The sequence below is a fragment of the Lygodium microphyllum genome, chromosome 20, assembly GCF_053477565.2.
Source record: "Lygodium microphyllum isolate KBCC chromosome 20, Lygodium_microphyllum_v1.1.10, whole genome shotgun sequence".
Lineage (NCBI taxonomy): Eukaryota > Viridiplantae > Streptophyta > Polypodiopsida > Schizaeales > Lygodiaceae > Lygodium > Lygodium microphyllum.
Genome location: NC_141154.1, coordinates 86060841 through 86075861, shown reverse-complemented (window position 1 = coordinate 86075861; position 15021 = coordinate 86060841). Strand labels below are relative to the sequence as shown.

The window sequence follows — 15021 nt, the reverse complement described above, 5'->3', positions numbered from 1 at the left end:
CTTTCTAAGGTCTAAAATGACACAAGCTTTTGTGCGGAATTCAATCTTAAGGTTGAGGCCCAAGGCAATCTAATGAACTCTCCTTATCTATGGCTCAAGGTGGTTGCATGGACCATAAGTTATAGAGTAGGTCTTGGAATAGCCACATCTTGCATGAAGATCAACCTTTCCAATCTTGGCACTCAAGTCTCTCTCCAAGAAGAGAAGCTCTTGAAGCCTATAAAAGAGGAGGCTCTCCTTGGGTATGGGAGAGGTGAAGGAAGCATCACTTTGCATGCATCCAAGAGGAGGAGAAGGAGTAAGTGTTGCAAAAGCTCTGTTGAAATCAAGTTCCAAGAGGAGAAGAGAAGGAGCAAGTGCTAAGAAAGCTCTATTGAAATCGAGTTGCAAGAGGAGAAGAGAATGTGCAAGTGCTATGGAAGCTCCACTGAAATCAAGTTCCAAGAGAAGATCCCTACACATATTTTATAGAAGAGAAGGTGCAAGTGCTGCGGAAGCTTTACTGAAATCAAGCTCCAAGAGGAGGGCCCTACACATATTGTGTAGGAGAGAAGGAGAGACTCGGGAAGGATCAAAAGGTGCCAACTTCCAAGTTGTGCAAGTGTTAGCCGGTTGTATACCGTGCATGGAACCGTGATCTTGTTCCCAAGATCTACAAGTTAAGAATTAGTTTATGTGTAACGGAGGAGCTTGCTCCTTGTCAATAATATAAATCCACAAGGGGGAGGACTGGCCCCATCTTCTAGTCCCTAGTGAGTTGTCAATCTCTCTCTCTCTCTCTCTCTCTCTCTCTCTCTCTCTCTCTCTCTCTCTCTCTCTCTCTCTCTCTCTCTCTCTCTCTCTTTACATTTTTCTTTTCACTCATTTGTTCTTTCTCTGCGCCAACATAATATTCACCATATATCTTTTAAGTCTATAAGAAAGTCGAGTGTGTATCTCGAATCTTATAATAGGATGGATTTGTAAAAGGATCATCAAGCTATCCATAGATTTATGTAATGGCCTATTGAATAGGAAGATTATTTTCTCTATAGTGATAACTAGTTTGTCACGTGTGATTGTAGGCTTTCATAAATTTGGTTAGTACAATGTTTACTTCATCTCTTGTTGTTGGTACTAGGTGTTTAAGAGAAACATTATATCCATAGTGGCAAAGTTCAATTGTGTAGACAATGATATTCTTTGTTTTCTCATCGAGCAATACTTGTGCATCAATGGATCATAGTGGGGTACCTTCCAAGCCCCTTTCAAGTCCTCATACTTAATGTCGGAGCTTATCTAGCATTTCTTTTAGAAACCTTGCATATTTGTATGCAATCTTGTTAATTGAATGTATTTTTAGGATGAGAACAATTTTCTTGTAGAATTGTGGAGAGAATTGTCATTGGCCAATATATATTATTCTCCTTAATGATTTCTTCTTAAGGTATCCTTGCACAGATCCATGAATCTTTGGCACTAGTTTATATCATCAAAACCATTGATGTATGCTTATGATCATAGCTCGGCATTGTCTGCCATTCTCATTTGGCTAGTGGTTAGATATCATTGACTATGTATCTTTATTGGTTCTTTATTATTCTTGATACACAAGTTGTTGTCATTTGCAATGTAAAGCTAAAAAAGCTGAGTAGAAAATCATTTGAAGATATGTTATTTCTTGTTGAATTTCATGCAAATGTTTTAAGTTGTGTGTGTTTCTTATGCAAGTTGTTTGGTTTGATAATTTCTTTTGTAGGCATTTCTTTATAAGTTGAGCATAACTCACCCAACGATCTTGTTTTTAGTTGTAAGTAGTTGCCTGAAAGTTAGTTGTATGCCATTTACATCCACATTATTCTATATGGACATCGTGTATCTAGTTAGAATAGCGAAAGAAGAAATTAGCATGGTTAAAATAAAATAAGGAGAAGCTAGACAATTTGCTCAAGTACATAGGCTGAAATGTGACATTTGATTTGCTTTTTAAAAAATGTACTGGAAGTTTGTTTTAAAAAGTATTTTGTACTTGTGATTCATGTAATTCTGAATTAGAAACTTAGTATTGAAAGAAAAGAAACTTATTATGGAGAAAAATTTAAAATAAGTTAAACGATATGCTAGAAGTATAAAACATAAAGTGTGACATTTGATTTGTTTTTTTTAATTAAGTATTGGAATTGTTGTTTTGAAAAAAATACCAAAATAAGCAATTAATATGGTTAAAACAAAATATGAAGAGGCTAAACAATATGCTAAAAGTACAAAGCATGAAATGTGATGTTTTATTTGGTTTTCCTCAATGTACTTGAAATCTAAAAAAATAAAAAAATGTTTTTGTACTTGTGATTTGTGTGCATGTGAAGTAGCATGCGTTTGTTGTTCTTGATTCATAACCCCATTGTTGGCATTAGGGTGAAAATTGATAGATTTTGTGTACTAATTATTCGCAAGTTCTTTCTTTTGGTCACTCTTGAGAGTATTACATATGCAAGACTTGGAACAAATGCATTTCTAATGTGAAGAAGAGCTATTTGGGATATCGTGGATCCTAGTGATTTGTGTTTGGTGATTGCATATGCCAATGTCAACAATGAGAATGTTGACTTGTAGAACCACCAAGAGTTTAGTGCTTTGTGTTGGCGTTTTCTTGCCGTAGGTTCAATTATTGATTGGTGATGTCAATTGTTACTTGGATCCCTGTTGTGACGAGTCTGTATGTTTTTGTTTTGATACCAATGATTTGGATGATGCACCATTTACAACACCCATTGTGAGGTATATATTTTCTCTTATCATTGCTCTTGCACCGATTGCTAGTTTCTCGATCTCATGAAAATTTTTATTTGTTAGCCAATTTTGTAGGGTTGATTCATTATTTGCATTTGTTTGAACATGCACGTGGTAGATTACATCTTAGGTGTAGTATATGTGAAGGAGTTGCTTATTGTATGTTGGTTGGCCTTCGCTAAATCTGTTCAATCCCTGTTTGTTGCTTATTGTGCACTTTCTAAATTTCTTGATCAATATCTTGACTTTCTTGCATGGAATTACTAGTTATTTTCTCCGTACTACTATTTTCCTCCAAAAGGTTTATAGTTTCTTACAGTAGACTAATAGATCATGCATAGCAAAGTTGCAATTTCCTATAGCATAATACTAACTTTGTTCTTTTTATTGAGCAATGCAATGACCTAAAATAGTATCTTGCATGTTAGAAATATGGGTATCTTGAATAAATACATCCAAAGATGGTACATTTTGCACTACGGGTAGTGACAATTCAAGTGCTTGTAAAGCCTCTTCATTGAGGTCCAACTTAGTACTTGCATTATCTTCCTCAAAAGCAATAAGACAACCAAGAAAATAATCCATAATAACATCTTCACTAAGAAAAACATAATCCTCAAGCTTGTCATCCATGACAACAACATATTCTTGAATGCATAACTTATTCTTTTGATCGCCAAATTGATCATCTTCCTTGTTGGCAACTCCATTCCTTCTTCCATCTTGAGTAAAGCCGATCAGAGATTAATTATGATAGTTTATAAGATGCCAAATTATGGAAAATACCTTCAAGTTTTTGATACAAGGTATTTGATGTTCCATTCTCCCATTAATAAGCTCCTTTGTTGGGTATGGGGAACTAGAGAAACCTTAGCTTTTTTGGCTCTTGTCCACTCTCTCCCCCTTAACCTCAATATTTGGTAAAACCATGGGTAAACATTACCAATAATCATCCTTATCACTTGAACTTGAATTTGAATCTGAATCCAAAACATCTTCATACCTTTCCTTGAGCTTTTCAATTGTGGCAAGCAATCTCTCAATATGTTTAACACTTGAATAAGACCTGACTTTCTTGCCTTCATGATCATCATGCCATTCATAAGTATCATGAAGAATATTCTCAAAATAAATCAACTTTCCTCATGATTTATTGGCCTTAGAACTTGAATCCTTCTTTACTATTGTTGAAAACTTATTGCGGATGCTAGTGAACTCCTTGCATAAATCAACCATGCAGAAATACTTACATGATTTTCCTTCTTCACAAGGCTCATAAACATAAGGACAACATTCCAAGGTATGCCCATGCTCAAAGCAAACTTTGCACCTTTTTGTCTTCTAGGATTTGCAAAACAAATATTCTTCCATATGCACTCTTCCTAAAACATATTGATTGCATAAAGAACCATCCATAGAAATCATGATAATAAAAGAAAACTAAGGTACAAACTTGTAAGTACTTGTGAACAAGTATGCTATTTATCCGTATCTCCTTTTCAAGTTTCCCACTTAGCACTGTGTATGTTCTTTCCACCATGTAGTGAGCTATGGTATCACAGTTGGGAGATAGTACCATCACCTAGAATTTTTGCAAGACAATAATAACATCAGTGAGGCATAAGGGATGTAGGCTACTTCTCTGGACCTTTTTCTTTCTCTTCTTTTTAGATCTTCCTTCTATATCTTCTTCTTTATTTTCATGATTGCAAGGTGCCATCATCAATCTTCCATCTTTGCTCCTCAAGTTCTTTTTTGTAGGCATGAGAGCCACCACTACTTTTACTTTTTGCTACAGGAAGGCACACTTACACTTCAAGTTTGTTGCTAGTGGAACTCTAAAGGCTTCAAATATTGCAAATTTTTAAACATGTTCTTTTGATCTACCATTACTTTCCATACGTTCAAACATTGTATATATAGTGGAAATGGTTTGCAAGTTGATGGCAAACCTTGGCAACAACAAGTATTGGAAAATAGTGAAGAGTGTCACGATATACTTGAATGACACTAGAGCTATGTGCATTTGCTTTGGAAGGAAGCAACATCTATCTTTGGGTATGCCAATATAGATTTTGTAGGGAATGACTCTAGGAAGTCTATGATAGCTTTTTCCTTGACATTCATAAGAGGTGCAACCTCATGGGTCTCTTGTTTGTACCCATGTACGGCCTTATCTATCATTGAGGCTAAATATATTATAGTTATTCAGGCATGTAAGGAAGCCATATGGCTAACTTGTCTAGTGGAAGAACTTAGCATTGCAAGATAGGTTATTTTGCATTGTGATAGCTAGAGTGCCATCTGGTTGGCATCAAAAATTGTTTTTCATGCAAAGCCAAGGTGCATTGAGGTGAAGTATTACTTCACCAAAGAGGTGCTTGAGGCTAAGTGTATTAAGCTTATTAATATTCATAGGGATAATATCCCTATAAATCTTCTCACAAAGGGTTTCTTTTCCAAGCACTTTACACACTACAGAGTGCTAAAGGGCATTATATAGTATCTTCACTATTTAATGCTTCCTTGAAGGTGCATTGGCATTTAATTGTGAGGTTGTTGGGGTGAAGGTCAATGGCTAATGGCTAAGGGAGCACCCTTTATACTAATATGCATTTTGTAGTTATATATAAGTGAAAATAATGGTAACTAAGTATCCACTAAAAAAGAACTTTTGGTGTGCTTCCTCTTCTCACTCACCCTCTTAGACTCTGCATCTCACCATTGCTCTCTCTCAGTTCATTAGTATCTTTAGGAAGCATCTCTCCACCTCTTTCAATAGAATCTCTAACTCCATACCTCCAAATATAGTCTCGATGCAACTACTTGCTCTAAAAGGCAAGGTTATTGAAAATTGTAGTTGGCTCTCCTATTATTGACTGCACGGTTAGCAATGTGTCTAAAGGGTAAAGACCACCACACTGGGTTATGATTAAGGCGTTTGGAATAACTTCAAAGTGGAGGGAAAGAGTGGCTAAACCACCAAGATTGTTAAAGATCCCCATTTGCTAGGAGGAGGTTCTTGCACCCCACCCCCCCGCTAGACACATGACAAAGAGAGCCAAATTTCCTTTCCAGAGCGTGTTACTGTTCAATTGCATTCCGAGAACGTGTTAGTAAACTTGCTAATGGGTGTTTTTTGTGGGCATTCTTCTAGAAAACAAAACCAAAGTTAAAATTTTAGAGTCTAGTTACTCTAATACTGATATAATGATTATAAAACAAGAGTCTAGTTTACACTAATACTGATGTAATGATTATAAAACAAGTTTAAAATTCAGAGTCTAGTGACAGTATTACAGATGGTAGTAGGATGTTTACATGAAGATTCCAGAGATATCGAGGTTTGGCGATGTCGGCACCGAGAGAGAGAGATCATAGATGGCATCATCCTCTCGTGTGCGACGAAACCCTCTGCAAAGGCCCCCATGGCTAGGACAAGCTTGCCGGTCCCGCCTTCTCTTTCCAAACCTCAGCTTTCGGCCTTGAATGCGGAGAAACCCCACCGCAAGGTATGGGGCCATGGCGGACCGTCGATGGAGCCTGTTTTCCCCCTTTCTTGAATCCTCATCAGAAGCTCTATGTGCCTGTCCGTGTCTCTGCAAACACACCATATCTCGAAGCATTTACAACCGCAGCGCTTTTGTCAAAGCTTCACATGGCAGTCTGACACTACACCTCCTTCTTGCGAGCACTGTGCGTGATGCAGACCACTACCGGACACCAGGTTATTCTTCCTTCTCTCTTCCCCCCTCCCCTCTCAAACAGCGTATTTAATATTAGGTTATCTAGCCTTACTCCTTTCGGTCGTACACAACACCATGCATGTATGTCTGATAACAGTCTGGTCTTGGTCTTTAGATAGTGGTGCACTTAGAAGTATGTCTTTCACATGTGAGTCTAGTCATTCCCTCCTTATCATTGTAGATTTACCAGTAAGCTTTCCTGATACGTTATCCGAAAAGAGCAGAGAGCAATGTTATAACTTCTATGGTTTTGTACAAAAGATGCCATATAGAAGAAGGATATATGTGTTTGACATGTGAGTGTATTCCATCCATATTATTACGGTGGATAACTAGTAAGACAATGTCCCAAGAACAATCTTATGTGGTTTACAAAAATTATGCCATATAGAAGAAGAATGTATATACTTGACATGTGAGTGTATTCCATCAGCATTACTGCGGATAACCAGTAAGCCAATGTCCAAAGAGCAATCTTCTATGGTTTACAGAAGATGTATGCCTTTCCCATGTGGGTTTACCTTCCGTGTACATAATTCAATGTAGTTCTGGATAAATATGCAATATAGAGGAATAAAAACATCCCATCCATTCCCTCCCCTCCCCTCCTTCCCCCTTCCCCCTTTGGCTGAAGTGTAGACAAAATCTCTCTTCCGAGAGAAAACTCTAGACAAGGTATCCAAATACAAATGTTTGAGACTATCTCCATAGAGAATATCGTAGAGTGCAACAACTTGTGAGAATGATTGAGTACATAGCACATGAGAATAAACTTCCAATTACGTTGAATTACATCTTCACAACAATGAATATGGGTGTGAAATATATTCCCTCTTATGAGCCTAACTTTATGGGACTAGATTAAGACACTTCATCACACTAAGAGTAGCACAATCATAATCCAATAATCTTTGGTAACTCCACCACCAAGCACAATTTATAGATATAAAATGAGAAAGCACAATTGCAAGTCTAATCTTTCATCATGAAGGATAGCTTGAACTTTGCAAAGTACAAAAGAGATTTTGAGCCCATATGAACTTCAATATTGACAAAATGATATGAACAACTTTGATTTAATTATTACAGAGTTGAATTACTTTTGTATACGAATATTGGTAACTCCACCATCAAGCACAATTTATAGATATAAAATGAGAAAGCACAATTGCAAGTCTAATCTTTCATCTTGAAGGATAGCTTGAACTTTGCAAAGTACAAAAGAGATTTTGAGCCCATATGAACTTCAATATTGGCAGAATGATATGAACAACTTTGATTTAATTATTACAGAGTTGAATTACTTTTGTATACCATTTTATTCGTTGCTTGAATAACCAAAATATCTTCTCGCAGATGCACAATTGCCTTTTAGAAGATGACAATACATCACAGATCTCAAATAAGAAAGTATATCTAGGTGAAGTTTAGATTGATGAACATAGGATGACCAATAGGATTAGAGAGCACATGATAAAACGAATGTAAAAAATGCCCCTTATTTATCACTCACTAGTGGTAAATTAATGTGTCAATTGAGATTGCAAAAGAGCCAAGCAACTCTCAATTGTTGGATTGAGCACGCTGAAGATTGCATATGTATTTTGGGAAATTTAGGCTCACACAATGTGTAAACAGTCTTTCTTCAATGGGTGGATAGTAATTCTCTAATTACAACTTAGTTACAGCAGTAACATTTATTACAAAACTGAAAAATACAAATTAACTTACAATCTTGGACAATTGACATCCTGTTGGTTCTAAAATTGATGCTCTCCTTTTGGTATTTATTTAACTTAATTGAAGAAGAAGTTGATGTACAATGGGATTCTCCCAAACCCTTTCGGTGTTCCAATTTCCCTTCCTGTCCAAAATGACTAGCAAGTCTTCAAATTTGATTTGTTCCTTGACTTGGACATTCAACTGGCCTTCAATTGCTTTGATGGAGATGAAAAATACCCTAAATTCATTGATTTGTTGGTCCATGTACTTGAATTTGACTAAAAAAAGCTTAAGTCCCATTGAATCCAAGTCTTGGAGCTTCTAATTTTTCGTCACTTTTTAAGGCTAGTGCCAAATTCTAATTTTTACTGTAGGTTAGGGTTCACAGTAGAGAAATTTGATTTTTATTCGCCTTTGGTAATCTCAATGCTGTAATCTTCAGAGCAAGGCTATAGAAAGACTGGGAGATAAGAGAGAATGCTTAAGGAGAGAAAATTCAGACTTTCTTCACGAAGAATTGAAAAAAATATGTCATTTTTTGTTGCTGCCCTATCTCAACATCTTGTAGATATAAAGAACTGAAGAAAATTAATCATTTACTGCTGCTCTCTTGTCTCAATAGCATGTAGATGCCTCACTTGCTATTGATTGGTCTTCTACTGTTCCTAGTTACCTAAGAAGGTCGTCTAATGGCTGCAAATCAGACTAGCAGTATCTCCTCTTTCTCTCTTGCAGACTGAATATACTAAAATGTGTCTCTAGTCTCTAAAGACGTTTTTTAGTCTTGCATGGGTATTTTTGATTAAGTGACAATATGTCTAAATGGTTATTTTAATGTTATTCATAATTAAATAATAATTTTGTCTATTAAAAATCAAGCTAATAATTATTTCGATGCCTTGAAAAATAATCTGAGTGACCAATAATTACATTGGTTAGATAACTTTCATTTCAGAGTGTCTATGTTATCTTTGACCATCAGATTGATGTCACTTTTCTAGTGTCATCCAACTAATATTTATGGTGAAATGAATGACCTAAGACAACAATTGGCACTAGTACCACCAAGTACTTGTGCAGCATAACTTATAGCAACTTTTGCCTTTGAGATCTCGTGATTTCCTTAGGTCCCGGGCTTGTAAAATTACTTTAATCCCAATTACACCTCACATGTACAACATTTACTTAGCCATGTGATTAAAAATTACTTTACATGTTAAGTGAAGCTTTAAAAATACATGTCCTCATGACAGCCCTTACCCTTAAAATCTATGCTATTGTCCTCTTGCATTGCTAGATGTATCAAAAGCAAAATAGTGGATTGGAATTTTCATAAGGCATCATAGTTAACACAACCTTGCACACTATTGCTCAACAATTCCATATGCTCAATACATGTTGAAAATTATCAGCCAATCATAACATAACATAACATAAGATTCACGAAGAATCTTAAAAACATTGCCAAATTATCATGTGACATGTTTATTTTTCATGAGCTTAACTCATCTAGCAAAACCAAACCATAGCATAGCATAACCAAGCATAAACCATGGCTAAAATATCACTGTCATTATAACATATGCTATTATCCATGGAACCACATGTAAACCATTGAAAACTGAGCAAAATCTAATTATAAATTGATGATTTTTGCTGATTTGAGAATTAATCACAAACTCATTGCAAAAACTAACCGACAAATAATTGCAAAAATTGATGCAAAATTGATACCAAAAGTGACCGTAAAGGGTTAGAGTTGAAACTGATCAAAATTTTTATCTCAAAATTAAGGTAAAATTCATGCCAAATTGATCATAAGTTGATGCAAAAGTATAGTTCCAGTACCTAGGTGAAACTCATACTCATATGCTTGCAATTGCACAGTGCATAGTTCTTCGGGTAAAGCTCCATTTGAGGTGGTTAAAGGTGGCAAGAAGGTACCATACCACCTATTCTGCAAACTAATGATAAGATCTTTGGGTTTAATCGTTATGTGGAAAACTTGGATGTAGCCTATGCAAAGATAAAATATGCATTTCAAAGATCGTAAGAAAAGCAAAAGAGGACAGTTGGTCGCCATAGATGTGCTTTGTAGTTTGCAGAGGATGATTATGTACTGTTGCGTTCTGAAAAGGCAAGGCTAAGAAAGATGAAAGGAAGAGAAAGATTGTATTCAAAGTTGAGTTTGAGATACTATGGGCCCTTCCAAGTGTTGGAGCATTAACTAATTAATTAATGTCTAGATCCTAATGTCACCCTTGACATTAATGGCTAATAAAATGATCTAGGTCAAGTTTTGACACAAGGTATTACCTAGTACTTGTCAAACATAACTTAATATATATCAACTTTTGCCTTTGATAGCAACTAATATCTCAAGGTCTTGTATCCCACATTGCAAAATAAATAAATTACACCTCACATGTGCACCTTACATTTGCACATTTGAATAACTTCTTTATCGAATGCTAAGCAAAGCATCAAAATTTCACTCCATCGTGACATTTATCACCCTCAATGGAATACAAATGTGTTTATTGAGCAAGTTCAAGATTGGGAAAAAGGGCCAAGAGCACCCTTGATTGTTGACTTGGCAATCTATTGAGGTGGAAGTTTGAAGATATGCATATTGGAGGATGTAGTCCCACTATGTATGGGAACTTGAGAAACAATTGCGTATCGTCAACACTTTTGTCCCCCATTGTCCATACTACGGTAAAGTGCAATTGTTAGGTATTGGCTTTGCTTGACATGGGCCAACCACCATTGTGTTATAATGTATAATTACTTTGGCCTTCATCGAGCTATTCTTTTATGAGGCCTATAGCTTGTTGCATGTACAATATGATAGCACCTCTATAGGATCAATCCCCGTCGCTTGTCAATGCCAACTTGTCAACCTGTACTGGTAGAAGTTTGGCTAGGTGTTGGTTGAAGAATTCGGGCCCACTTTATGCAAGAGTTAGGGCAATTTGTCACCCATTTTATGTACCATGCATGTTGGCATTGCAAAAGCGCTAGCTACAACTGTTATTGAGAATTGTGTAAGCCACCATTGCACAATAACTAATTAGTGCTACTAGCTTAGGCCTGCATAGAAAGCCACCATTGTGCAATAACTAATTAGTGCTACTAGCTTAGGCCTGCATGGAGCAATAAAGTGAATGGCCTCTAGATTATTGCATAAGCAAATTGGAGATTTGAGTCTGGGCTGTTGGAAGGCTGTGACTAGAGGAAATTGGAATGCTATCAACTATGGAGGATTGTTGGTCGAGCGTAGGCTGTAATAAGGCTGTGACTAGAGGAAATTGGAACACATATCCATTGTGGGACAATTTTCTAAGCCACGGAGAATTGCACATCATAGGTGGCATTACCTCACACGTAGCATTTATAATATTGCTAGATGATACAGACCATTTTACAGAATGTCTCTAGACAAATGAAATACGGTTGTGTCCAAAAACAAGACACTATACTCTTATTGTAGAACGATTACCATCCTGCATAAGTGCATGAACATTTCTATACGTATTACAGTTTAATGGACTTACTACACTTACATTTACAGAAACCCAAAGCCAAAAGCACTTATGCAGTTAGTCACTTTCATACACAGAGATGAAACAGCCTGATGAAATAGACATTTTGCTTCATGAGATTCACAACCTTGTTCGACAAATCAAGTAGATTGATAAGAAAACAGCCATTTAAAAACAGGCATTGTGGCAGAGGAAAAAACAGCCACAAGTGTACATCTCAACATTCAGGAGATGCCAAAAATACTCCTGAAGTTGGTATCCACATGTGCTCCAGATCTCCAACTAGGCAGTAAATGCTGGTCACTTTGAAACCTAACTGTGTAGACCCCCTGGGTGAGCTGTGTATCTACAGAGAGACGCCAAATGGAAAAAGAACTTGGAGAGCAAACGAAGTCCTTGAAAGCAACACAGGCACTTCAAAAATATGGCCTGGGATTCATTCAAGGCCTTCTAGGTTGCTAATCTAAAGTTAAAAGAATGGTGTGCACACAAGCAGGTTAGACAGGAACTGAGTGCTTCAAAAAAGGGCACTGCTAGATGTCCTGAGCTTGTGTGCTAGAAAGACTTAAATACTAACAGGAAAACCTTTTAGAGAAGCTAAAGGTGGAGCAAGTCTAAAAGATCACCCCTGGAGCATGTCTAGACTGTCTACACTACAACTAGAAGAGGCGGCCACTATATTCCAAATGACTTCCATATCTACACTGGGTACAGAGTTTAGTGTGTTTGTGCGGCTCGGTTTCCAACTCAAGTCAGGCAAATCCTCTAAGCTGCTCAGTGCATCTCCTTCTAAAGTCAAAGATTCACCTGATTGGTAATCCTGAGAGTATGACAAAAACGCGGGCTTATCATCAATTTGGTCTGTTTGCACAATAGACTGTATAATCATGGATTCCTCTTCATCGAATTTAAGTTCCTCCTCAGCTCTGCACAAAGTTGCATGGTCCTTAGTATCCTTTTGAGATGTGGCGGATGTTCTACTTTGAGACTTTCCCATCAGTCCTTTGGCTGCTTGCTCAGCTACTACTGCTTCAAGCTTGGCATCCAGGCTGCTTATCACTGCTTGAGTTAGGATGGAGTCATACATTCCAGCAGCAGGTGCCTGCAAGGCACAGGGGAAATTAAGGCGGGCTCGTTCACCTCTGAGCTTGAAGGCAGCTCTATCATAAGCAAGGGCTGCTTCTTCAGCAGTGTCAAAAGTGCCCAACCACAACCTTGTCCTGTTGCGTGGTAGTCTGATCTCCGCAACCCACTTTCCCCAATGCCTTTGTCTCACACCTCTGAAAATTTTCATGGGTTTTCTGTCCACCTGTTTCATAGGTATGCTCTTGACACCCAGGTTCCATGGGTCATGTAACTGTTGACTAGCACGATAAATAGCTGGTGAAACCATGTAATTGCTCGCCGGAATTGGGATGACTGAGGTGCTACTCCATTGAGATGTCCTCACTGATGGATGCCATTGAAAAAACTGCAGCATGTCAGGGGAGGGAGGAGCTTGCAGAGTGCCGGCCTGATACTGTAGAGGAACCTTCATTGGGTTGGACAGAGATTGTGCGTACGACTGGATGTTCTTGTCAAAACCCTGACAGGTACCTGCCATGGGCTTTTGTGCCACAGCACTAACTACATGCGATGCCAAGTTACTGCCGCTGGAACCATGGGTGCTACGGGTATTTCTTGCTTTCCTGGCTGTGCATTGCTGCTGCCCTGAGCAGCCCACATCCTCAACTGAGACGCAACTAGAACAGGAATCAGGGCTGGAAGCTGAATCTGTACAGCAAGTGAAGGGACGGATTGCATCCATGAGGTCACCACCAGAGTCTGTGTGCGGAAAATTGGGTTTGGTGGGGAGGGGGGCTTCGTATCTACCCATAACCCAGTGAGAGATCTGAGACGAAACTTGGTAGGTGGGTGGGTTTTGCGGTTTTTGGGGGGTTTTTGGGGGGGGGGGGGAGAAGGGGAAGCAGAGGGAAGGGGCGATAAAAAAAGAGCCCACGGTAGAGGGGTGGAGAGAGAGCAGAGGAAGGAAGGGGGGGGGGGGGGGGAGAGGAGATATGGTCGATATGTTGGGAAACAGGGGAGGTATGGTGGGTGAATGAGGGAGCAGGAGACGAAGGGAGAGAATTGGCGGAGAGAAGAGAGAGGAGAAAATGAAAGGCAAATGTGCGGGTCGAATGAATTTACACAGAGAAGGCTAATGCGGGAGCCTTTTGTACCCTGACACCCCCTTTTGAGACTTAACTGTCACAACCGCGTAAAGAGGCCTGTAGCCTGTCACCTTTTCTCTCAGTAGGCGCTCACCTAAAAGGCCTTTGGCCTTTGGCCCTCTTACGACTCCTCTTGTCCGAACGCGGAGTCTCTACTCCTCCCTTCGGTGCCCGACACGTGTCCTTCCCTTTCAAATCGGAGCCGCTCCGCTGGTTCCACGTGTCCCGGCTTCCACCCACAGCTGCCGGTCGTTGTGATGGCACGCGGCTGTGGATCCGAAGATTTTTGTAGCGGCGGGCCCCGTTTGTTGCGCTGTCAGCTGGTGATTGGTCAGGCAGGGTCAAAGCTTTTCCATGATGCGCAGGTTTGTATCGGTAAGACGCCACAGGCTTTGAATGTGTTTGGCGAAAAAGATCTTGTGAGGTCCCCATTGGACGTCCCTTGAAAACGAGGCAGGGGCCTAGAAAATTTTGGTTTAGACGGCTAATGCTTCAAACCCAAGGGTCTCATAATTCTTTCGAGCACTCACATGTTCACACAAAGCACCCGTGCTCCAAAAATCCTTAGGAATATGTATTCTTGCGAAAAATAAAGGTAAATGTAAAATTTAACACTACTATCCATTGCCTTTTTGGCAATTTTTGACACCTTCAAACTGAAAATTTTGAAGGTGATTTTCCACAATTTGAAGGGGGTTTACATTGTCCCTCGGCTTTTTCCCTAGCGTCGACAAGCACTGGCAGTGGGGTTGGTTGAACTACATACAATTAAATTCAAATCAAGGTGGAATAAATGTCAATACATGTTGGGACATGTGGGGGTGTTCCACAAGAGCCAATATGTTAGGACACGAATAGTGACGGTGGAAGAGGGGATTTGGAATAACAAGGCTCTTCCATACGCACAAGATGTTGAGAACCAATAGTTTTGGCTAGAGGATATGATGGGCACGTAGGGCACCCTTTGATTCCACAGCCTAGATTGAAGAAGCAAATATACACAACTAGTAGCATTGACAATTGATCAAA

At 38.7% G+C, this 15021-nt stretch overlaps 1 protein-coding gene across 1 annotated transcript; it reads right to left on the bottom strand.

Moving 5' to 3' along the window:
- Window positions 1-11866: 11866 nt before the first annotated feature.
- On the bottom strand, window positions 11867-13978 carry LOC148019103 (uncharacterized). Its single transcript, XM_087701689.1, has one exon. It carries the CDS (start codon window positions 13656-13658, stop codon window positions 12405-12407), a length of 1254 nt encoding a protein of 417 aa, XP_087557815.1. The 5' UTR covers window positions 13659-13978; the 3' UTR covers window positions 11867-12404.
- Window positions 13979-15021: the final 1043 nt, after the last annotated feature.

Excerpts from the sequence above, each read along its gene's own strand:
- LOC148019103 (XM_087701689.1), bottom strand. The coding sequence starts at position 13,658 with ATGGGTAGATACGAAGCCCCCCTCCCCACCAAACCCAATTTTCCGCAC.